This window comes from Vollenhovia emeryi, unplaced genomic scaffold (genome assembly GCF_000949405.1).
Source record: "Vollenhovia emeryi isolate VEMERY1.0 unplaced genomic scaffold, V.emery_V1.0 DF939120.1, whole genome shotgun sequence".
Classification (NCBI taxonomy): domain Eukaryota; kingdom Metazoa; phylum Arthropoda; class Insecta; order Hymenoptera; family Formicidae; genus Vollenhovia; species Vollenhovia emeryi.
In genome coordinates, this window is record NW_011967246.1 from 1 (window position 1) to 25,788 (window position 25,788).

The 25,788-nt window shown below is 44.7% G+C and overlaps 2 protein-coding genes across 4 annotated transcripts; one reads left to right on the plus strand and one right to left on the minus strand.

Moving 5' to 3' along the window:
- Positions 1-1,656: 1,656 nt before the first annotated feature.
- LOC105570369 (DNA-directed RNA polymerases I, II, and III subunit RPABC1) lies at positions 1,657-3,528 on the plus strand. 2 transcript variants are annotated; one of them, XM_012027499.1, is made up of 3 exons: positions 1,657-1,807; positions 1,929-2,241; positions 2,932-3,528. In XM_012027499.1, exons 2-3 carry the CDS (start codon positions 1,940-1,942, stop codon positions 3,260-3,262), a joined length of 633 nt encoding a protein of 210 aa, XP_011882889.1. In that variant the 5' UTR covers positions 1,657-1,807; positions 1,929-1,939; the 3' UTR covers positions 3,263-3,528. The 2 variants fall into 2 exon arrangements, with proteins under 2 accessions (XP_011882889.1, XP_011882888.1); XM_012027498.1 differs by having other exon boundaries at positions 1,660-1,807; positions 1,920-2,241.
- On the minus strand, positions 3,368-10,644 carry LOC105570368 (protein enhancer of sevenless 2B). Of its 2 annotated transcripts, XM_012027496.1 has the most exons (6): positions 9,728-10,631; positions 7,194-7,291; positions 6,905-7,024; positions 6,526-6,691; positions 5,939-6,112; positions 3,368-5,639 (listed from the first exon to the last, which is right to left on the minus strand). In XM_012027496.1, exons 1-5 carry the CDS (start codon positions 9,803-9,805, stop codon positions 5,939-5,941), a joined length of 636 nt encoding a protein of 211 aa, XP_011882886.1. In that variant the 5' UTR covers positions 9,806-10,631; the 3' UTR covers positions 3,368-5,639. The 2 variants fall into 2 exon arrangements, with proteins under 2 accessions (XP_011882886.1, XP_011882887.1); XM_012027497.1 differs by lacking the exons at positions 3,368-5,639; positions 5,939-6,112 and adding an exon at positions 6,207-6,283 and having other exon boundaries at positions 6,504-6,691; positions 9,728-10,644.
- Between the last annotated feature and the right edge of the window lie 15,144 nt (positions 10,645-25,788).

The following is a 25,788-nucleotide window of genomic DNA, read 5'->3' on the forward strand; positions in this document are numbered from 1 at the left end:
TGAACACTTCACAATAGAATATGCACTGTCACATATATCGCATTTATACGATATCACACACTTCATGTTACACACAGTAAGCCGCATCGGCGACTTAACACTCGCGACGGATGAAATTCACTTTCGCGACACACGGGATAATCGGTCGACAATTAACGCGCGTTGTAGTCTGGACACTCGCGACACTCGACACTCCCGACACTCCCGTTCGCGCTGCACTCGCGACTTTTTCGGCGGTTTGAGGCACGCGAGACGCGACAACCGAACTTCCGAGTAGCCGCGGAACGGCCGATTCGCGACTATGGCTCACTCACGACGACCGATATTTCCCGGCACGCTTCTCCCGGCGGCTGCTTGAGAGCCACAAACGAGCTTACGAACGCGCCACTTACTCACGACACCCCGGACACGGGGCTCGCCCTCTCGGCGAGCCGAAATCGACGGAAACACGGAGCGGATTCTCGCGGCCGACCGACATTTACTCCGCGTCCAACAACTGTACGTTAACTAGATTCGTAACGGTTGCAATTTTCAAACGTGAAACCAGCGGCCAATCAGGCTGCGAGCTGTCAAGCATCGATCTTGCAGTGACAAGAGAGCCTATCTCGTATAATCATAGGTCTGTTCGTATTGCATGAATACGCGTCTAATATATGGGGTGTGTTCGGTTTCACGCATGATGCGCATGATGTTAAGTACAAGAACATCTCACAAAAATTATACATATTAACATGTACAGCGTACAATAAACGCAACTGAGTTAATCGAAAATGCAAATGTCTGAAAAGAATTAAAAATTCGATGTCCAAAGTCAATGTATTTTCACTTATAAATTCCGTAAAAAGTATATAAACTAGTGGAATTAATAAATCACCGATAAATGCTAATTAAAACACTCGATTCAATATTTCGCGTATTATTTTCGCGATGGATTAATTTTAATAACCGATGAAGATTTTGAAGCACGGCGTGAGAAAGATTCATTCCGAGTTCGAACGTTAAGAAAGGTATCGCCCGTGTATTATTAAAATTAAAATAATTTTTATAATTCCCTTCTCGCATTTTTACTTTAAATTACGCGTAATATTCTTCTCGACAAATTATCGCAGTACGACAAGATGACGGGTCGCGACAATAACTTATGCGCGATTAATAAATGGTGATAACTCTCGTAGGAGACGATCGCGGTGCGTAGCAAATTATCGAGATTCTTTGATTATTTTCTCTGATAATACTTTCGCATACCTTTGCTACTTTGATCACATCATCTGATGGAAAAATTAATTTTCCTCTATTTAAAAAATCCAACCACTTTTTACGAAATTCCTTGTTTCTCGAAAATCTATTAAAAGAACGAAATTAATATTAAATTTGCAATGTCAACAAGTATCGTACAGAAAATAATATTTAACTCCAGAGAATTTACTGTACACACAAAATATTACATATTACTTGCCCATAATAAGATACCGATTTATCACGTTTACCGCATAATATGCAATATAGGCCTGGCATTTTTTTTCTTATAACACAACTATTATAATTCTAAATAATTTTGCTTACGATATGTCTCCGATGTTCTAATTAGAACAAATTCTAAGCGGTAGTAACCAAATTTCGCGGTGCGAAATTCGCGCTTGCGCATTGCGAGCAAAGGTTAATCTCTACCTTTCTCTCTCGCACCCAACTTGGACACAGGCTCAAGCCTTCATTCCCCTTCCAGGTATATATATATTCTAAGGTTGTGTGTACTGTATCATATACAGTGTTTGCGTAGTCGCGTAGCGACCCTCAGCGTTCCCTCGTGGTGAGTTTGGTGAAATTTGATTCGCGCTATTTGAAGAACCGAATAATCAACCGAATCAACGCCTCGAACTTTGCCGATTAGAATAGACAAGTGGGTCCTTTCCACTCGAAAGTTTTTCTAGATTAACACAACATGGACGACGAGGATGAAACCTATAAATTGTGGCGCATCAGGAAAACCGTGATGCAATTATGCCACGACAGAGGTTACCTCGTTACTCAGGACGAGCTGGATCAGACGCTGGAGCTGTTCAAGGAACAGTTCGGAGACAAGCCCAGCGAGAAAAGGCCGGCCCGGAGCGATCTAATTGTCCTCGTGGCGCACAACGACGATCCTACGGATCAGCTGTTTGTCTTCTTCCCCGACGAACCGAAGATCGGCATCAAAACCATCAAGACGTATTGCCAGCGCATGCAGGAGGAGAAGATTCACAGGTACTTTTTTCCACATTACAACACTTTGTACGACTGGTATTTTTAATAACTGAAGTACGCATCCCAAAACGAGTTACAATTTATTTATGCTCATTATTTTTCTAGGGTCCATATTCTGAATCCTCTTCTATTAAAAGTGCCAATAGAATTGATTCCGTGGCTCGATCATGAATCCCTTTCTCTAGAGTGAACTCGTGGAAAGTGAGATAACTTCATTAACGAGTTCACGCTAGAGAAATAATTCATTATTAAGCCTCTGATGGATTCTTGTTGGCTGAAAATATCTTTTACCAGCACTTTTATCTATAAAAGAAGATTCAGAATATGGACCTTAAAAAGATAAGGAGTATGAATGAATTATAATCACAATATGGGCCTAAGTGGCTTGGTATGAAAAAACTGAGACGCTTGAGAGGAGGATTAGAATCGAATCCAGGATCCGACAACTGCAAGTTGTACGACACACTGTGTCATCCATCATAATATTTTATTTTACTTTTATTTAACTTTCAGCAACATTTCAAAAAGACATTAACATTAGGATCTAATAAAAGTAATTGCATTGCTGTTAATGTTACATCATTTTTATATTTTCAACCTTATTTGGTGCCAAATAGTTTATTTGTATAGTTTCACTTATTCTCAGTATCTGTGAGAGATTACAAGGCGTCATTGTGTCGAACGTTACAGAGCAATCATTGTAGTCCAGCAAGGCATGACACCGTCGGCTAAGCAATCACTGACAGACATGGCGCCGAAGTACATACTGGAACAGTTTCTGGAATCAGAGTTGCTGATAAACATTACCGAGCATGAATTGGTACCCGAGCACATTGTCCTAACTCCGGATGAGAAAGAGGAGCTGTTGACAAGATACAAACTGAAGGAGAACCAACTGATGCGGATACAGGCCGGCGATCCGGTGGCGCGATACTTCGGGTTGAAGCGTGGACAGGTCGTTAAGATAATTAGACCGTCGGAGACCGCTGGGAGATACATATCCTACAGACTGGTTTGTTGAGGGAAAAGAGAATAGGGAAATCGAGGATAAATCGAGCAAAAGTATCTCGCGGACTAAAAGAGATGTTATTAAATTTACTTAGAGCGTGAAAAGAAACACCGCAGATCCGAAATTCGCCATTTATTGTAGCAGCATTTTATAATGGTTATACCATTGCTTCAATAAGAACTGCACATTGTACATTGTTACGCTACGTAAGAAACCACCTGTCCGTGTGTTGAACATCGTCAGCAGCAGTGAATAATTACAGTTCATTCTTATGCGAACACGTGTCCCGAATGCATTCTCCTCTTCTCAATACTTCTCGCATGTTAATGCACTTGACAATTGCATGCATAAGATGTGTACTTTGTTCGTGCGGTTCATCAGCTGACACTTATGATCGATATAAGGCGACTTTTGGCGATTGTTTGGTACATACACCAGAGTGTGCACTCAGCGTCATGAATGCCTTTACACCTGAAGAAAGACGCTAAAGACATTGAAGAGGAAATTTTATTTTAATAAAATGAATTAATCTATCAGAATATATTGAACTTAACGGCTATTTTCAGGTGTAAAAGCATTCGTGACGCCGGGTGTAAACTTTGGTACGTGTAACCAATCGCTAAAAATCGCCTATTAGGATACAGCTTAAGTTTATTACAGAAACAACGATCGTACAAAAAAGATCGCAGCTCACGGGGGTCGCTCGCGATCATCTGACTTGGACAGACATTTATTTCGAGTTATTATTATTGTTATTATACATTGCTTGGTCCAAGAGTATCATGCTATATGGTATATTCTGACGTAAAAGTATATCAGTAGCAGGTTTTCTTCTCGAAGCTATTTTAATTTATTAATAAATGACAGTCATTCCATTAATAGTAAGTACACGTTTTTTTTCGAGTCTAATTGCATTTATTCGTTATCAGATGTATTCGAATAACTTATCGTGATATACTTATCATGTCTCTTATCTGGTTGTTCTTGCTTATCAATAAGATTCAATTTGTGCGAATTGAATCAGAAGCGTAATTGGATGATTCTTTAGCAGTCTATCGCAATTAAATAATTGTACATTTCTTTAGTCAAAGAGATATGATATTGCACTCTGAGACGTGCTTAAACTCGGGTAACTTAAAGGATAACTTTTGAAAAAGTCTCTCCGGATTCACATTCTACCAATCTCTATTAGATCTTACTCGAATCTAATGCTTAATCTCAGCGATTCGATCCTACTTATAAAGGGGAGCGAACGGCGAGCGTTGTTATTAAAGCCGGCGGAACGACATCGATCTTGAAACGCGAATTTCCGCTGTCAGAGCTTATCGCGGTCGACTGATAAAACTAAAAGCGTACGAGCAGAAAGTTTCCCGGATGGCATATTCGCTAGCGTGTAATGAACAGGCAGATCGACCAATCACTCGTTCTACACTTGTTACAATAAGTAAATAACGTGCCATGTAAGTGGCAGCACTCGCTGCTACTAATATAGCCCGTTATTTCGTGATCCAAAGGAATAATCATTATCGTTGGGCACAAGTAAACAAAGCACACGCGGCTATAATTAATATAATATATTGTTATCAATAAAATGTAACATAACATTAATAGTCAATAATAATTAACATAAAAGATAATATAATTAATAATTACACAATAATGCTACGAAGTTGTGTGCTTTACGCAATAAGTAAAGAAAAGATAGTAGGTATCTCAAAAAGACGGTTTACAAAAAGAGGGGAGGGGCAAAAATATACATATTCGGTTATCCTCAAGCGCAACCCCCTTGCAGGTGTAGACAGCGCATGAGACCCTTAGATCCTTGGGATATCTATAGATACTTAGATAACTCTTAGAGGATCATTGTAAATTGTTAGAATTCTATAAATGCTTGAATCCTTAGATCCTTAGGCATCTTTTAGGCATCTTTACATCTCTAGACATTCGTAAAAGCATTCTTGGATTCTTCGATCCCCAGACAATATTAGAGATCTTCGGATCCTCGGATATCGTCGAACATTTTTAAATACTCAAATTGTCCTTAAATTCTAGGTATCATCATGTCCTTGTGCTTGAATGTTTCGATGTCGATATCGATGACAATTCATTCTCTTTTTTTTCTTCACTTAGAATAAACGCGACGTTTCATTCTTCTTCGGTATTTAAGGATTTTGGTGTTGGGACATATGTTTGATTCAGTTTCAACCGTGTTTACTTAGAAGACTTTTCGGCGAGACCACCAGTATACCTTAGTGGCCCATTCGATAGGTGAGGTTTGTAAAATATTGTTTATCAAATCCGCGGCAACTCGGATCCTGTAGGTGATAGAGGTGGGATAAGGCGGCCACTGTTCCCAATAACGGCCTCTATGCGCTCGGCCGTATGAGGCCTGAAAAATTACACATGATTCAGTCTAAATAAAAGTGATATGAGCACAAAGATATTAATAATATGAAAAAGCAAATACAGAACATTAAAAATTTATTTCTCTTACTGCATAACAATCCTTCTTTTTTTAATTTAATATTCTTAAATGACGTAGATCTCATTTGCAATAGTATACATAATTTTTTACAAAACTGTAAGGAATTTATTAGCCAATTAGATGAAATTTATATAAAAATTTACAAATAAATGGATAGACATAAATATACAAAAATAATTGCACAACCAGCACAGGTTTCTTACCTAGGAGTGGTATGGCGTGACATAGGTAGACGGAAACAGTCCCCGTCTATTACCGATTTCTCCGTGCCACCAATGCTGATCTGTACGGTCTGTGACAGTAATTACGTCCCCTCGTCGAAACTCCAACTCGCCAGGCTCTTGCGGAGCGAAATCGTAGAGCGCTTGCACCAAGCACTGAAAAGCCATGACAAGTCGGTTTTACATTATAATATTAAGAAAATGAACTGAAATATAGATAGGTACAGGTAAAAAGAGAATTTATATATTTCTTCAAATAATGTCTTCAAACTTCTGTTAACAAATATTCCAATGTTGTGAAGGCTCTCAAAAAGAAATTGTATGGAACGGGGAAAAGTGCCAATGCGAGCCACAAATGAACGGAAGACGGTTCTCACAAATTTATAAATAACTTCTCTCTTTAATAAACGTTTCGACCCTGTTTCGGGTCTTCCTCAGTATAACTATAATAAAGATTGTGAGAACCGTCTTCCGTTCATTTGTGGCTCGCATTGGCACTTTTCCCCGTTCCATACAATTTCTGTTAACAAAGTTAGACTCTTTGGAAGACAATTTGTATCAGTCTTTACCTCCTCGGGGACCATGTCGCGTAGTTTAACATCTTGCGAGCGAGAAACCGATGCTGTACGATGGTATTCCACCAATTCGTTGAGACTGTTAAACTTGACAACCCACAAAAAGAACTTTCCCTGTGCGTCTCTTAATACTTTGAAGTGTTGCACACCGTCGGAGCACCTGTATATAAATTGGTCATTTTATTCCGTGGTTCTTTAATAATATCAAACAACGATTGCTTCTAGTTCACAAAGTTCTTCGACATTGGACAGAATTTCCTATACAATTAAAATTTCTACTGAAACCTGTACCATCGAAAATCTTTCACCTGTTGCAAAAATTTCAACTGTTACAATCGCATGTCGTTTGTCTTATGTAAATATGATTACTCACTTTACGGATAAGGAAAAATCACCAGGAGAGCTTTCACTGATTCTGATCAGAAAGGCACCTTCATGTTTGTTCATCAATAATCTTTCGGCGTCTGCTCTAGTTATCCTGCCGTAGTACCAGCTGTAACAGAACAAGATAATTTTCGTTAAGATTGTGTTTTTTTTAACATTTTTATTTAAGAAAATTGGAAGGCAAAAGCAATTTTCTGTGAGATTTACATGCTCTATTAGATAAAACTGTTGAATTTTTTTATTACGCGTAATTATCATGTAATATTTATAATACGTACTCGTGGCTCTTCATCTCGATATAATTACTTGGTATAAGTCCTTCTCTAGAGTCCAATTCGGCCCTGTACCAATTCATGTCATCTTCCATATTTAGAATCTGCAAAAGAATATTCTGTGTAAGAAATAATATTAAATTTAGATTTATTAGAATATGCACATTTTGTTGCACATAAATATCTTTACATTGACATTTCAAGATGGACAAATCAATAGAAACTGCGTGACTCTGATGCTAATTGGGAGGAAAGAGTTAACCATATCTCTTTTACAAGTAAAATTAATCTTATGAGATTGTATATTAAAATGTTATAATTTTAAAAATTATTGATGAATACTTAAAAATGATGAATGTCCGTCTTATTTTTAAAAAATTAAAATCTCCAATAATCTCAATAATTTTAATGTTGAAGACAGTACAGTATTTGTATCATTTAATTAGGTTTCTCATAATATACGACGACTATTTGATAAGTTCTCGAAATAAAGTACAAATGACACTCACAGAACAGATGCTTTAAATAGAATCCAATTCTACGAATATGCGTAGAGTCCCAACACGTTCCATCAAATAGAACGAGCAGGTCTAAGTAATTTTGAAAAAGGAAACTCAAAGTGCCTGCTGCGACCGAGCATTTTGTAAAGAAAAGGTTTAGTCACGAATAAGGACAAAATATATTCATACTGATACAAAAAATATGTCAGGGGGCCCTGACATTCTTCACAAAAGATTTGATCGCAGCACGCACTTCGAGCTTATTCATATTTCAAACAGTCGTGCAGATGTGTGCGTTCGAAGATCTACACGGATAGAATTTTCTCTTCAAACTTACACTGGAAATCGTGTAATCGTGAGACAACATGGCATTTCAAGGAATTTTAGTGAGTTTCTTGAAATTTTACCACACACATTCTACTAATAAAATGTATACTAAGTAAAATTACTAGTAGAATGTGTGGTAAAATTAAAAAAATGTCTCACGATTACATGATTTTCAGGATAAATTTTTAGAAAAAATTCTTTCCGCGTATCAAAAAATGAACTATTCGATGGAACGAATTGGAACATACATGTTCATAGAAGGGTTGAAACGAAAGGGTCGGCTATATAAACTCTTTATTTAACGTATGACTATTCCGAGAAATTTTAAAATAACCCTCATACTATTGTCAAGTATCAAAAAATATTTGCAATGCACGATGAATTAAAATTCCTTGGAACGGACTTTGCGGGAAAAAGATTGAGAAGATTCTTCTTGGTTCGTTTTTCTTTCTGCTCGAATTAGTAATTGATGCAATTTTGAGCTTTGTGTAGGGGATTAGATATTAAATTTAAAGTTAAAGCCGGTATTCACAGTCAGACCTTACATTCAAGACCGTCATGAATTTATCTAAAGATGCTGTGTGGAACATTCTATTGGCTACGGAGTATCTAAAAACGATCTCAAATAAAAAAATCTGACTGTGGATACCGTCCTTAGAATGGACTTTGCAGAAAAAGGATTGATTCCTCTTAGTTCGTTTTTCTTTCTGATCGAATTAGCAATCGTTGCAATTTTAAGCCGAGGGGGCAACCGTTGAGGGCATTGTGGTCTACAGATTTGCGGCGTTACTGGGCATTACTAGGCATTTTTTGGGCATTAGTTTGAGCATTAGGCCCTTGCTGGGGCATTACAAAGATAAAATAAGATAAAGTAATGCCCACCGGGCATTAGTGGTCATTAGTGTACAAGATTTTGGTCAGTGGTTTTTCCCCTCGTTTTAAGCTTTGTAGATTAGATTTAAAAAATTATAAAATAACTTTTCTGACATCAGAATTGTCATTTCAGGTTCGCCTTTCAAGAAGCAAAATTAAAAAGTAGTCCTCAACAAATATAAACTTAAATCTGCTGCGAATCGATTCGCTGTAGCTTCTCATCTTTTTATGTACAGAACCAAAAAATATATATACACGCACACACACATGATACCTATTCAAATATGCTCTTCAACAAGTATATTCTTCAAGTACAAAAGATAGCGCCTAAAAGCACGACTAATGCCCTAACTTCTCATCTTTCTCCAACTCTTACTAGAACTAGAGAAACGGACAAAAAGCGAGCCGAGCCGAGCCGAGATTGAAATAATCTCCGCCGGCAGAAATGGACATAAAAGGAACGTGCGTTACTTTAATCCACGCGGCAATCGCCGTCGTTATTGCTCCAAACAATAACAATCGTTACCGCCTCGAGCAACAGACATTCATTGAACGTTTGTGTCAGGCACGGCAGGGCTTTCCGGGCGCCGATTGGCGGGTCCGTCGCGAATGCAACAACAACCCTCGCGTCTTCGTGGCATCGGTCGGCGAGCGTAGCCGCGACGGTGCGAGTTTCGGGATCGGCCGGAGGTCTCGTGACCGTCGCGACGCGACGGGACGGGACGGGACGGGACGGGACGGGACGACGAGACGCGAGGCGACGCGGCGCGACGCGCCTCGCCAGGTCGTCGGGTGACAAACATGAGGTGACGGAACGGACCATCCCCAGGCGCTACCAACCTTCAGGACCTGGCTCCGGCGGAAACTGAGCTCGTCCTCGGCAGTCGCCGTGAAGTCGTGCTTCGCTATCGCCTCCATGTTCTGCCCTCCTAGACGACGGAGTCGACGGGAAACGACGTGCCACTGCTGCTGGAAGGAGCGAGAGGGCGCTCACTACACCAATGTCCCCCCCGCACCGTGGGGAGACGCGAACGGAGTGCGTGCGACGTCCCGACGCGAGGGAGTGGAGTGGAGTGTGCTCGAGGAGGAAGCGAGGACGGGGAGGAGGGACGGCGGGGGTGAGGAAGAAAACAAGAGAGAAACGAGGAAAGGCGCTCGTCGCGCGGACGCGGCACGCGAGGCGACGCGTATTTATTTCACGAGCGCCGCGGCAGGAAAGAGACAATGCGAGGAGACTCGCGAAGGGACGTGAGGCTTCCCGGGGTTTCTCAGCGAGAGCGGCCGGAAGGAGCGCGCGCAAAGCGCAGGGAGAGAGGCTCCGTGCTCCTCACATATAAAAATACGTGGCGAGGTTCGCGCTACGCCGAGCGCGTAAGAAAACGAGATGGAGCGTGAAAAGGAGGGCGGAAGGGACGACGCGCGGTTCGTATCGACGAGCGTGCCCCGGCCGTCTCGCCTTTGTCCTAGGCGCTGGGCGGGCGGTGTCCAAGGATGAGGATACTGCACTCGGCCGTACGTCTGCGTGCGCGCGCGAGGGGATCCCCCGGAAAACGAGCGAGCGGGGCACGTCGACGCGCGCGTACTCGTGCGCGGCACGACACGCACACAGTCGTTCCTGACGCCCTCTGGGACTCAGAGCCTCGGCATCGCACTCGCCGCCCCGCTTTCGCCAGCCAGCAAACGCCCGCGACGCGTCGTACACACGGCCAACTGTCAGAGGCGAACGCACGTACTATCGCGACGGCACATCGCCGAGTCTTATCAGGCGTTACACTTGTCCCCGTTCGGCTCGGCTCGGCCGCGCTCGGCCGCCTGCGCGCCCGACCGTCGCGCATACGCGCGTGACGTCACGTGACGTCGGCCACCCCGCGCCACGGGATGGGGCGGGCAGGGTGTCGCGCGCGGCACACGCGGCCCTAATGGTCGCGAATTTTCAGTAGTTTTTTGACGCTTACGTCAGTCGTCTTGCGCGATGACGTCAGAAGCGGAATCCGAACGTCAGAGCGTAGAGGAAGGGGGGAGGAAATTATGAGGAAACGCGCGCGGTTCTTGGAACTTGCGTCAAGACGGACGGGTACCTGGGTCGAGGAAATCGTCCGCGGTGTAGAGAGAAACTTGCGCCGTAAAAACGTGATGGAACGAACAAAGTGAACGGGATCGTTTTTCCTGGGATAGATTTCTCCGTCGGGTTTTCAACTGACGCGGCGGCCGCGTTATCAACTTTTGCGCCTAGCACACGGAGCTTGGCAAGATCGACGATCGCGACGCGATAACCGGAAGTACAAATTGTCGAGATTACGCAAATTCGATCCGACGTTTCGTCGAGAATTCCGCCGAGTTCGCTCTTTTCACGGTACTCCGTAACGTGCGACAGACGTCTCCAGTTAAAATTTCAATCACGTTGGGCATGTAAATTTCGAAAGCGTGAATTTGGCGCCTGTATTTAAAACGGGCCTCGACGATTATTATGCGCATACACTTTGTATTCCCGAGTCCACGTCGGTGTTTTTAACCTCTAGTCCAAAGTCAAATATACAATTTGATGCGGCCGAGGGCGACCGAAGTCGCACGAGGTGACTACGACATTATCCGAGTTCAAAGTCTCCTTGAGAAAGAGAGAGGAGGTGTGGGAAAGGGAGAAAAGAGCACAAGGATCTAACGATTAGCCGTCATTGCGCATTTTTAATACAGGAAAAACCTGGCTGACTTCAAATTAATTCCGCGCGAAGTCGCAGCGAAAACGTTTTTCTCGAGATATCTGGCGAAACGACGAAAAGCAGACATGCAAAGACTATTCAAGTTTATTTGAATTCAACAGTTCCCTCCTCATTTCGATCTTTTACATAACGTTTTGCACGAGGGGATCCTAAAGCCGTCTGTTTTATCGACATTCTTTGTTAGAAGTAATCTTTTAATTGGCTTTATAGAAATGCAAACCTCTTTCACAGAATTAAAGTACGCAGCAAAATGATGAGGCTTGACAGTTGAAAAGAGACAAAGAATGAATCAAGTTAAGCTTAAAGTTAAACAACGTTGGTGAAACCGGGCCTAAGCCTCAAATAATTAACTTAAGCCGACGACACACGATACTATTTTTCCTACTGGACGACTTACGAGAATCAGTAAAGATGGAGAGTTTTAGATCAGGTGATTTAAAGCTGAATCTTGATTGGTTCTCGTAAGCAATCCAGTAGGAAAAATAGTGTGCCGTTGGCTTAACCAAATTGAATTAAACGATAACACATTTTACAATACGAACACTGGGCGGTATCCGGTATTCGTAGTCAGACGAGCATCTCTAGACACACCGTTCCAAAATGGAAATACACCCAGATAGTCGACTAGAGACAACTGATGAAAAACCGAGCCACAGCGTCGTTGGATAAATTCAAGACTGTCTCGACTATAATCTGACTACGAATACCGGCCGTCGTTTCCGCGAAAAATATCGGGCGAGCGCTCGCCAAGCCGTCGAGAGGTGGCGCCATCTCGCCCGTCGGTCGGTACGGTAGGGCGGGACAATTCGCGTGACGTGACAATGAACGATTCTAATGTAGTACGAAACCAGGCGACGTAGTACGAAAATAAACAGAACACCTCGTGTTTACGGAAGTCCGTAACAGGTGTTTTTCACCCCCTCCCCCTCCCGCCGCCGGTCGCTCCTGCCGCTCCCGCAGCCTCCTCCGCCTCTCCGTCGTCGGAGAGAGACAGGGAAGGGGACAGAAATGCAGGCGAAGCGGCCGTCCACGTATCGCTTACGTAGGCACACTCGTCTCGCGTTCCTCGCGCAAACCCGCCGGCCGTGTTTCGGTCACGGATGTTTGAGTCCTTGGACGCGGCGAGCCGCGTGTCGCCGAGAGAGCCTTCGGCGTACCTCGCGTGTCTTTTCGGGTTTCGCCGTCGCCATCGCGGAATCGCGAGCTCGGTGACGATCCACTTGGCGCATTCTAATCTTCGATTTTTCGACGCCGACACTCCCCGCCTCTCGATCCGCGAGGCATTCTGAACAGGTCGGCTGCAGGGGGAATTCGTAGGTCATAGACTCACGCGGAACGTAATTTACGAGGCTCCCCCGTTGTTTTGTTATTTAAATTCCCCGCGGAATTTATTATCCTTGATGATATGTAGATTGTCGCCCGGTCTTTATCGCGACGCGTGATACTCCGAAGCTTCCCTAAGATTCGCATGAAAGGAGCGATGCGCCAAGGATCGAGAACGGGGGGGGGGGGGAGTCAATTCTGTATCTTGCAACATAGTGAAAATGCTAAAAGTGAGCGTTGTCCCTTTTTAAGGGGACAGTTTGAGAGAGACAAGGCTACTCACTTTTTTTCACCATAATGTAAGATACAGAATTGACCACCGGTTCTCGCTAGTGAAAATTGCGAAGACGAGAGTAACTTTCTTTCTCTACACACATATATGTATATATAAATCATACATATATATATATATAAACAAAAATCGCGACGAAAGAATCCTCACCCGCGAGAATTTCACTTTTTTTTGTTCTCAATCGCTCGCGTATGTACGCGCCTTTGAGGCCGCCTAGATGTATAATTCCCCCGTGATATGAATAAAATACAAAACGAATAAGTAAGACGGGGCGAAACGAGCCGGCGAAACAAATCTGTTTTCGCGAGCGAGTCGAGCAAACGCGGCCCTTTCCTTTGTAAATATTTGACTCGCAACTTGCCAGGTGCGAGTGCTCCCTGTTAAACTTTATTCCGCAAAATAAAAGTCTCCGCGCGGGAGAAACGCCGTCGCCGAGACTCTCCTAAGCACCTGCACGGGCCAGGCGCAGCTGCAACATAATCTCGCGTCGCGTTGCAAAAACTCAACGAACGCCCGCCGCGCGCCCGCGATGTGCACAAAGACGTGCGAAATTTCCACGGCCCGGAGGCGCGGCTGCAAGACGAAACCGCCGAGCGTCCTAATTCCTTCCTCCTTAATAGATCTCGCGGTCTGTTTCCGGCGACTTTACGCCACCTCCCGAGGCTCGAGTTGTCGCTCCCGTTTAAAAACGCAAAACAAACGCGAGCGTGTGTTTTTCATTTTTACCGCGACGTGCCAACCTTGTCCACGAACACCACGTTCGATTTTTGAGTGTCGCGACCCCGACAGAGGGGTTCCAGTAAACACCCAGCATCAGTTACGTTGCATTTATGTTAAGCTAGCGCTGCACTATACGCGATTCGTGATTCGCACAGTAAAAATGTTAACAGCTTTCGCGTGCCCCAAAAGTCCACTCTAAATTTTAAAGTTAAAGTAATATTCATCGCGTGCGTTCCCATACAGCACGCATGTCTGAAAGACATCTTTAAGACATCTTTAAGTCGTCTTTTAGATATGTATGTCTAAAAGACGACTTAAAGATGCCTTAAAGATGTCTTTTAGACATGCGTGCTGTATGGGTTACTTTTTGACGAATTATCAGTGTTCATTAATTGACACTACACTGAAAACAAATATCTTAATCCAAAAAAATATTATCTTACTCAAGAAAATGATTCGTTAGGTGACTTCAATAGCTTATTAACTTAAATTTTAAAAATAATAAACAAATTAAAACGTGCATTTCTTTAATTTAAGCACTTATTAAATGTCACACAGTAGATAATTTTAAATTTACAAAATTTTACTTCAATTCTATAAAATGTTTACTAAGATGCAAGTTTTACAGCGAAGAAAATTGAATTTCTTATTTGACAAAAACAATGATTTCATTTAGTAAATAGTATTCTCTATATCATGAAATCTTTAATTGGATGTAGAATTTGTATACTTCAGAGAAAAAATTTTTAAGTAAATCTACTTAGTTAAAAAAATTTTTTTGTCAGTGTATACTTCACACTTATGTGTTAACATAAATGTAACACATAAAAGTGTTACGAAAGTAATATCATGTCTGTTTTATGTTAATTTTACATTGAAATAATAATAAAATCTTGGTAACACGAGAAAATGGTTAACATTCGAATATACGATTTTTTTACTGCGTATTCGCGAATAGTGTGGAGGAAAAATTGGTCGACTCGTCGTGCGCAACCCTGGCGAAAATAATATGTTTGTAAGAGGTTTGTTTAAATGTTGAGTCAACGTTTTATTTGAGTTTTAAAACATTTATCGAATTGTTTGTGAGATATAAATTTAAACACGGAGTTGTTTATGACACGTTCACGGTTACAAGTGTTTAAATTGCGTTTAATGATACAATGTCAAACCGTTTCCACTATAGTGTTCTAAGTGTTTGTAAAATGTTATTGTCAGCAAAGAATTCACCAGGTGTTTGCAACATACTTCCGAACGGCGTAATCATCAATAAAACTCTTCATAAACAATGTAACTATCGATCAAACTCTTCATAAATAAATATAAGCATCATCTCTCACTTAAAATTTTCGCCAGGGAGTTCGCCATTCGCAGTGATTCGCTAGCCGAGCGGCTTTTTTTTTAACGAAAATAGAGGTTCCTTGACCGATATTGAAACTTGACTAATTGTAGACTTATGATATAAGTCCTGTAATAACGGGTAGAGGTGAAAAGTTGCCGAAGTTGCCGACGAACGAAACGACAAATAGTTGCCACGTCCTTCCGAGACGTCTCGAAGACGTCTAATTTAGGAAGAGATTAAGGGCGATACCTCGTAAAGAAACGATGATAGCGGATCGACGTAGAACGCGTCGATTGGACGTCGATTCGACGCGTACTTTCGATCAATCATCTCTCACCAGGTAGTCCTCGATGGCCCGTAATTTCTTTCTAAATTACATATTTATCCACTTAATGGATATCGAACGTATCGAGCGGCGCTCTCATGCAAAAAGGATGAACTCTCGGGCATTTGGAAAAAAAGCCCCCCACCCCGGGGTCAGGTCCGTTGCTTTATTTAGAGCTCTAGAACGTCCTCTCGGGTGCTTATCAGGCAGAAATCCCGGATCTCGAGGATCCGCCGCAAGCGCGCGGTTAATGCGATCGTAAAATTCGAGAAGTCGAGTTATTCAGCAGAGACGCTCGCGCGCGCGCGCGTTCCGGGGAAGCGGGCGAGTGAGCCGTGAATAATTCAGCGGCGACGGCGACGGCGACGGCGACGATTCGACGAATCGCCGTCGACGATTCCGGGGACAAACATGTGGCCGGAGTCAAAGGACAAAGATTGCGCCGCGCCGCGCTGCGTCGCGCGGCCCGCGATCGGGGGACGGCCGTGTGTAGTTCGCGCTAATGAACCAGCGAGCCTTTTGTGCTGCTTTTATTCTCTTACGTCATCAAACCCGTCGGCGGCGACGGCGACGGCGCGACCCGGCCGCGTTCTCGGAATGCGGAGCGCGTCGGCACGGCCCGTGAGCGACCGCCCTCTCGCGGGCCGTTCCGGAAGCGCGCCAGCTAATGTGTTTTTCCTCTGATGCCAGGCGGGCGTTCCAGGCTGACGCAAGCTGCGACTGCGGGACGCTGCAGCTGCTGCTGCTGCTGCTGCCTGGCGTTCCTCGCGAATCTCGACGCCCGGGACAGGCGAGCTCCCGGGTGCCGCGTCGTCGCGAGCGACGCTTCCTCGCTTTCCCCTCGGCGATCCGGCGCGTCCGAGCGCGGCCCGTCGAGGTGCCACGCTGGCATGAGACTCGCCGAAGAGCATATTCCATACTTAGAATATGCGCGAATATTTATATTATGCGTAAACACGTAGATAATAGCGGGAAAAAAAATATAAAATTCACTGTTGCTGCTTCTTCATTCTGCAACGGACAAGTTACGGAAGTTATTTCCTTGTCCACCGCAGCACGAAAAAGCAGCGACGGTACATTTTTACGGTAAGGGGTTGTCAAGCCTCTCGTCAACCCCCTTCTCGGAGGAGAAAGGGACATGTGTGTGGCGGAATACTCTCGGTGGTTACCACTTCCCTTCGACAGGTAACGTTCGAAAAAATCAGCGGTATTTGTGGATTGAACTCGGATCTCCTCGTTCACTTGTTTACTGAGCAGCGCGCATTTCTCTGCGCCGCGCTCGCCACGAGAAAATACGCGAGAGACGTGCGTCATTAATGTACCGCGTCCTTAATGATTTCAATAATTTAACCCATTTTTAATTTTTAAATATACACCTTCTCGCTGAAATCGAAGGTAAAATTGTCGTAGAGTTACCGCGACAATAAAAACCAATAATACAGTAATTATGAACAATCTATTTAATAATACAGTACTCTGTGCAGCAGTTTCAATCAGCGTGGGTTTCAGAAAAGTGAATTAGTTTTTTTTTCCCCCCGGGAAGACGTATAGTATCTCCAGCTGCAAAGAGATAGCGATAATCGTTCCTAAGTAACGCAAGATAGGACGACACTGCTCGCGAAGAATTTTTTACTTTCGTCCCGCTATTATACTTTCGATTTGAAGCACGTCTCGCGCAATTCTCAACTTCCAATGGGAAATCACCTCCCCTTGCCCTCCCTCCCTCCAGATCGAAGCAGCGTGAGACGACGGGCGCAGTTAAGTCGATTTAAAACCAAGCGATCTAAAATCGTTCGCGGGATTAATCTCCCCGAGTTTTCCACGTACGCGCGCCGGGCGGGGGAAAATGTGTATTGCCGTAAGAACCCATAAAACTCTTGGCGGCCGTAACCGTAGGAACAGCGAAGTTGCGTGACTTGCGACACACATCGTGACGATGCGAACTCTCTCGCGTGTATAATACGCACGCACGTTGCGTGAGAGCGTATCGCGTTCGCATCATTTTTAAACCGCCGCCGGCGCGGCGCGGTCTTCTCCGCTATATCCTCTCACCCGAATGACGAGGGGACGTCAAAATAAACGCCCGGCGTCTTCAGGTTTCTACGCATACACCTTGGGCTTCGGCGCTTCGACTCGTTTCTATTTTTTTTTCAATTCTCAGGACTGGGGGAAGGATAAAGGTTAAAGCGAGATATTAATCCACGTTGGTGAAAAACGGAGATGCGTTTCCTACGGAATACGAGGATAAGTTTCGACAGTAAAAATAGCAACTCGAAGTGTTCGCTGGGCCAGCAACTTCGCCCGCAGACGCGGAAACGAAAATCGAGGACCCTCGACTCCGCGAGTTTAAGGGCCAGTTTCACAAACGTCGGTTCACTGCTAACCTCGGGTTAATTGATTCTCTTCTTAGGCCCAGCTTCTTCAACGTCGCTTAACTTTAAGGCTAATATTACATTTGTCGTACGACACATTTTTTTAAGCGTGTCGATTGGCTGCAGGGTAGTAAATTCTCGAGTATCTAGAAATTTTCTATTCAGCAGTCAATCAACACGGTTGAAAAATTTGTCGTGCGGCAAATGTGATACCAGCCTAAGCTTAGTTTAATCCGTTCCTTGTATCTTTCCAACTGTTACTTCAAGAAGAGACAAAAATAAATTAAACTAAGATTAAAGTTAAGCGACGTTGGGTGAAATTATTCATGGGCATTAGATAAGATAGAGAAAGATAGGGAGTCGAACTCTGGTTAACAGTTCACCGGCGCTTGTGACACTAGCTTTAAATATCTCACACGTGGATCGACGTCCAATGGACGACGGTCGATCTTAAAACTCTCACGTGGCTAATGATCATCCAATAATAACTTTCCGCGAGAGCTGTTGAATGGGCCATTAAAGATACACATTTCCTCCCGAATTAATTCATTGATTTTATAAGCACCTCGCCAGAATTATTACTTAATTCTCGTTTATTTAGTTTCTAACGGCACACAAAATTTATACTCAATTCCGATTTTACGGCCCGTAAAATCTACGTGTTTTTGACTGAAATAGCCAAGCTCGTTCCGGGGGCGATTAATGATGTCGTACTTCTATCTCGAGTTAATGGGAAAGTAATCGAAACAAAAATACAAAGACGTCTATATTTATTTTAGCTCGAAGGTAGGTACGTGAGATAATGGTTACACAGAAATCAACTTGTTGTACCTCTACTAAGGGGATGCTGGAGTGATTCTGCACCTTTGGCACCTTTTGCTCCTAGAACGGTCGATTCGTGAAAACATTTGTGTAATATACAAATTATGTGGCTTTTGTGTACAGACCGACAGTGTCCCGCTATTTAGATTAAGTGAAAGAACAGCATGGTATCAGTGAAATTAAGTTTAGAAGCCTAACAAAAAATGTATAGGTCACGTAACCCATAACTTATTCGAGTGACTAGACTGCTTGTTATGCTTCTAAACTTAATTTCAATGATACCATGCTTTTCTCTGATTTAGTCCGAATAGTGGAACACTGTCTGTTCGTACACAAGAGCCACATAATTTGTATATTACACAAATGTTTTAACGAATTGACAGTTCTAGGAGCAAAAGGTGGCAAAAGGTACAGAGTCACTCCAGCATCCCCAGGCAGGAGTCACTGAAAATTGAGCTCAATCGCTTCGACAGGGTCCTGATATCTCGATATCGGATCACGTGTCAATCCAACGCTCTCGATCCGGTCCGATCCGATCCCGGGCAGCCCGAAGATCGCGGCCCAGTGAGAAATGATTCGTCGAGTCGACACCGACGCTGTCGAATTCGACGTCAATCCGACGGTGTCGATGTCGATTCGACATCGCTTCGACGTCGATGGACGAGTCATTTCTCGCTCGGGGGAAGTCCCGTGAAATCTCGGCTCCGCTCGCGCCTCGCGCAACAGCCGCGCGATCTCTCGCGTCGTCTCGGGACAAGGGGAGCGAGTGGGCGAGCCGCGCCGTACTGACCCAGTTGATAGAACCGCGAACGATAGATCCGCGTGTCGTCGGCGAGAGAGACGAAAGGGAGGGCAGGACGAGGGGGGAAAGGGAGGAGGGCGAGGGGGCAAACACCGAGCGCGTAACGGCGATGAGTCACTCTCTCCGCGCGCGCGACGGGCACGTCGATCTTCGCACCCTCCGCGCCTCCCCGCCTCGTTTCTCCTCCTCCTGTCAACCCGCCGCCTCCCGCTCCCTCCCCCTGCCCCCGCGGCCGAGGCCCCGACCCCCTTACTTCGCCGCCTTTCCCGCATTTCCCGGCGGTGTGTGCGCGACGCGCCGCGCGAGCACACGTGACATTTCGAGTATATCTCGAATTAAACCGTAAACATCGTAGTACAACCTTCGCGGGGCCGCGCGGGCGCCAACGCCGGGTGTCAATGATCCCTGCCTGCCACTTATTGAATCGCGCGCTCGCGCGCAGTGTCACTGCACCGCGCGTACGTGCGCGCTTGCACGCCTCGCCGGGGATGTGCCGCTACAGGGTGACCGAAAAGTCGCACGCGCCGCGCACGACTTTCGGGGTTTCCCACCGAGATCGGGGGAGGAGCCGTAGCCACGTGGCTCGTTTCGCGCCGGACGGTCCCCCGTTCGGGGCCCATAAAGCTTATTCTACAATGAACGCAAAACGCGAGACGCTAATTGTAAACCGTGATGCAAGAAATCGACCGATCAAATATCAGAAGAATGATCGACTGTCATTGGCCAATTTTTTGCGTTGCGACCTTAGTGTCTTGCGCGTTTTGCGTCTATTGTAGAATAAAGCTTGAGCGAAAGAACGTAAGCCGCGAGGGTCAATTCTATACCTGAAACGTTATGAAAATGTCCCCTTGGAAAGAGACAAGAGGGTCGATTCTGTATTTTACACTATAATGAAAATGCTAAAAGTGAGCGGCTTTGTCTCTTTCTAAGGGGACAGTTAGAGACAAAGCTACTCACTTTTAGCATTTTCCCTATAGTGTAAGATACAGAATTGATCCTAACGAGACAGAGCTCACTTTTAGCATTTTCACTATACTTTAAATACAGAATTGACTCCCCGAGCGGTACGTGAACGAGTCGCGAGTCACAGCTCATGCAGAAAGAAAAATGTAGCTGCCGTAGCTGAAACCCGTACGTGCCAACTAAATTCCAGTTACGAAATATGAGCAGCTAATATTTAGTCGTGATAGCTAAATATTTTGCTACTGTGCCTGTTGCATTAAGTGCGACAGCAAACCGTTTGCTGTGATTTCGAAATTCATAGTTATGGCAGCAAAATGTCTTCAGCAAACCGTGATTAGCTACGGTAGCGAAAATTTTCTTTTCAGCGCAGCTACGGTATATTGCGCCCTCGACAATTGAACCGGCGAGAACGGAAGGGGAACACGCGACATTTCGGTTTTGAGTTAACAATGGACGCTTGTTCTGGCGTAAAACCGAAATGGTTGAAACAATTCTTTTAGTGTAAAGCCTCCGAAGGCTCGTCCGCAATATGTGGAAGAGGGCAAAGTAGCTGTAAGGGAAGTATTGTTGTAAGTAAGAAATGAATAAGAGAAGTACCGATCGTAAGCAGAAGGACGGAAGTGGGAGTAAGGAGTAAAAATAATTTATTTCGCTTACGCCTATACTTTAGCTTCCTTACACCGGAAGCGTTTCACTTGTACCAACTGCTGCCATCCCGCGTATTGTAGACGAGCCCTTACTTCGAGGGACACCCTCTCTCCAAAGCAAAGCAGCGCAAAACCTACTAAAAAATTCATATGCTTATACGACAGTTCTTTCGTTTTCCTCAAATATACGATTTTTTGCGCATACACTTTTGTTCTAATCGATTCCATTCTCGATTGTAATAAACGTTCGTTTACCGCCTAATGTCCATTTCTATCAATGCAGATTAATTTTGATCTCGGTCGAGGCTTTTAAAAGGAGCTAACAATAAGAATCATTATTTTATATATTTTCTGTAAGCGTAGGTTCGCGTTAAAGATTGAGGAACTCTTATCTATCAACGCTAACATGGCAATGACACCAAGTTCTCTCGCAGGCAGAAGGCAGGGAGGTACAGAATACGCGATTCTGTATTGCTGTGGTTCGTACGTTGCAGGGTTTTCTTTGCTACATTATTCATATATTAAGAGCTCCGTCTCAGAGGCAGTTTTACTTTCACGCTAGACTTTAAGATTGTACTCCGCAGGCACGTGGAGAGCCAGGCTTCGCATAAAAAGCGCTTAGGCCTGTTATACGTCGTATATCGTTGTCGGATGCCGGGACGTGGCCGATGGTCCAACGAGAAAGCTTCCTTTTCTAAAAGAACTGCCGATCACAGTCAAATCAGAGATCATTGGCCGATTTCTTACGTCGCGGCTTAGCGTCTTGCGCCCGTTGTAGAATAAGCTTTAGCATGCCACTTCTTGCGATTTACCTTCGGTTACGTGCGGAGCCGAAGAGAAGGCGATACCCCGGGTGATCGAACCCTCGTACACGCCACCCGTCGCTCGCGTCTACGCTCGCCACCTTGAGCGTATACCTTTTCCAGGACACTGTGTATGTCATCGTACCGCGCCGCGTTACGTAATATATATCTGTTTAAACATTACAACCGCGGACATACCGCGTACACACACACACACACACACATGCACGCATGATATATGCATATATTTGTGCTTTCGGCTCCCACGCGCGTCACTCGCGCCGCCGCCGCCGCCGCTGCCGCCGCCGCCGCCGTCGCCGTCGCCGTCGTCGTCATACGTCACTCGTCGATCATTTCACGTATCGCCGGCGCCGCCGCCCGTGAACTCCCCGCCGTTCGGTTTCGTTGATAAACGAAACCGAACGTGTCCGAGTGCGCACGTGCGTACGTCTGGCTGCGTGTCTCGCGTGTCCACGTTCGACGGAACGAAAGACGAGCGGCGGCGGAAGGGGCGCGCCCCGCGGGGGTCGGCGGCGGCGGCGGCGGCGGCGGCGGCGGCCGTGGCGGCGGCGGCGGCCGCGGGGGGGAAAGGGGGCGACGGGAGTCACGTGTGCGGAAGATCTACTACGATTTACTCGCGGATCCCGGCAGAAGCGTCTGCCACCCTTGCCCCCCCTCCCCCTGCCGTCCCCCCGCTTCCCCCGCTCCCCCGCGCCGGCCGCCTCTCTTATTCTCCTTCTATTCTTGTTGTACTACGACGGGTTACTCCACTTTCATTCAGACGCCGGTCTAAAAATAAAGTCCCTGATTCACGATGCATGAATGACAATCTTATCGCGGGAGGTCTTAAATCGCGGAAAGGATGCGCGCGGGTATTACCGGCCGGCCGTTCGTCTCGACGTCGCGCGACGCGTCTTCTTATCCGCGTGATAAGGAAATCAGCGTGGACGTGCGCGGAAATGAACCTTTTTTTTTCCGCGGCGACACACGGAAAAGTTAACGTGCTGCTCCCCGTACTCGTCGATTCCCTCCCAAAATTTCGCAATCGCGACCGTCCAACGTATAGAAAAGACGAACTCCGTCGGAGACTCAATCGTGAATCTTTTTCCTCAAACGTGAACTCGTGATAAGTGACAATTTTCATTGACAAATATTGAAGTCGTTGATGAAATTTTTCGCCTTTCACGAGTTCACGCTAGAGGAAAGGATTCGCGATCGAGCTCCCCAGATCGCGGAGAATTGGTGGACTCGGGAGAGTTGGCGTGATAAAATAAAACCGTATTTTTGCAACCAATAACCGCGGCGCGAAAATATGATTTGCCTCGGGCACGACGTTGCGCCGGGATTAGAACGTGACTCGACGGGACGATTTTATAAAGTGGTCTGCTCGACGAAAGAAACGAGCGATCGCTCGTCGTGCGCGCGTTGAGATTTCGTTAAGAATAATACTCATTAAAGAACAAAGCACTCGTCTATTGATAGCGCCGTGGCTCAATTGACATTAATCAATAAATCCTGACTCCCCGTCCATTAATAAACCCGTCAATTTTCCCCGCTGTTGAGAATGAAAATCAATCGCCCTCTTTTCAATTTATCTTCTATATTCGGAAGAGCGCGCTCGATAGTTGCCGCGTACACGTATTATTCTCAGCCTCTCGAAATGTACATTTATAATAACAAAATGATACGCGAGCGCGCGGGTGGCGCCATATTAACGCGATATTAACAATATTAATAATATCGCGATAGGGTAAATAACATTGACGACTGATACGGTAATAGCATTACATTATTATCGCGCGTTTATTATTGACGGTAATTTATAATATCGCAATAATGCGATCCCGGCCGATTATGCCGATAGGTATGTGGCGGTAATGTCGTATTATATTCGGGAGATATTTACATCTGATCTACAATGTGCCCTTTGCGTCTAGGAACATTCTATTTTAGGCGATTTTTCGCGACTGTCTGGCACATGCACCAAGGTGTACCAGAGTGCACACTCGGCGTCACGAGTGCCTTTTTACGCCTGAAGGAAGACACTAAAGTATGTCCAAGAGGAGCATTTATTTTAATAAAATGAATTGTTCCTATCGGAATATACTCAACTTAACGGCTATTTTCAGGTGTAAAGGCCTGTGACCACGATGCTAGAACTTGGCCCAAGTTCCGAGAAACGCGTGGCCAATCAATTTGCAGCTATTCCATAAAAGCTGCAAGTTGATTGGCCACGCGTTTCTCGGAACTGGAAGCTAAAAGCATTCGTGACGCCGAGTGTACACTCTGGTGCATTTTGGTACCGAACAATCGCGAAAAATCACCTTTTGTAGCCGATAAATACATTTAATGAATGTGTGCAAGTCGATAAATTATACATTGTACGTCGTGCAATCGTACGCCGTCGACAAATTTTTGAAGCGTTTTGATCCGCTTATATAAAACAAGACGTTTCTAGACGCAAGGAGAACATTGTAGATCAGGCTTTAAAGCGAGAGCGCAGAGAGCCGGGCGCTCTGTTCCGTCGCTCGTTCGCTTCGCGCCTCGCTCGAGCCGTTTCACGGCGACCAAGGCGAACTGCTTCGCTCTCCGGCTCGTCATTGCCGCCGCCGCTGCCGCTGCCGCCGCCGCGCCGCCGCCGCCGTCGCTGAGCCGCGATACCGCGCGATCTATAACTTGCTTTCCTCCGTGCGCAGAATTATTGCAGAACTACGCGTAGTTCTGGCCGTCGAAGCTGCACGTGCGTAATTGTAAGGACTAATTTCTCGCAGCTTGCATCGATCATTTGACGCGTGCATTAAGTAGCGAGTTCCAGTTAATCAGCCGATGATTAAATTAATTTTGTGAGAAATAACCATTTGACACACGCGTGCCTAATAATCCGGTGCAAACTATTAGCGAGTTCGATTGCTTGCACTAGTGCGCACTACGTACACACTTGTTTATAGTCAATTCTTCTTATATTTAATTTTGTCTTAAATACACACCCACAGAAGAAATTTCCGGATCCAATGCTATTACACTTGAACGTATCATAAAACGGAATCGATATAGCACCAATCATGTTTAGTATAGAGAAAGGAATATTTTAATCATAGATGAAAAATTCTACAATCTAGAATAAAATGATAGCACGTATATCGTCTTTTATCGTAAAATGGAGGGACAATTTATTCTAAACGCAAAAATATATCAACTTACATTTATACAAGTTACTATTGTCTCAATACAGTAAGTCAATCTTTTTTAATTCGATAGAAGAGAATAATTATTGATTTTATTTTTATATTGTCCTATTGTTATACTAAATGAGGTCGTGAGAAATATAAATGCGTCAGTAATACTTTTTGTCGCGGTAACAGAAATCCTTTCCGAGGGTGCACGTTCAAAGAGTATTTAGCCAAAAAACGACCCGTATGGATGCTATACGGATTATTTTACTGGCTAAGAAATATTTCAAGGGATATTTGAGACGATCCCTCGATATAAGAATTGACTGTAAACAAGCTTTAGTGTGCACTGAGTGCGCACTAGTGCAAGCAGCCGAATTCGCTATAAAGCCTTGTGTCCACGATCCAAGAACTTGGACGCAGTTCTTGGATCGTGGACACAAGGCTTAAGCCATTCTCGCGCGGAGGATCGCAATCTTCTATCGAGAAAGAAATGGCAATTTTGTTCTCGAGAGATAGATCGTAATTAACGTATGAAATTAACAGAAATGACGCTGTCGAATACACGGGCGAAGACCCAGGGGCCTCATTCTCGAAAAATATCGC

Coding starts and splice junctions, on each gene's coding strand:
- LOC105570369 (XM_012027499.1), top strand. CDS start 1,940: ATGGACGACGAGGATGAAACCTATAAATTGTGGCGCATCAGGAAAACC. Junction 2,242..2,931: donor CAGGAGGAGAAGATTCACAG/GTACTTTTTTCC, acceptor CGAACGTTACAG/AGCAATCATTGTAGTCCAGC.
- LOC105570368 (XM_012027496.1), bottom strand. CDS start 9,805: ATGGAGGCGATAGCGAAGCACGACTTCACGGCGACTGCCGAGGACGAG. Junction 7,292..9,727: donor GCCGGAGCCAGGTCCTGAAG/GTTGGTAGCGCC, acceptor ATTCTTTTGCAG/ATTCTAAATATGGAAGATGA. Junction 7,025..7,193: donor ATCGAGATGAAGAGCCACGA/GTACGTATTATA, acceptor GTTCTGTTACAG/CTGGTACTACGGCAGGATAA.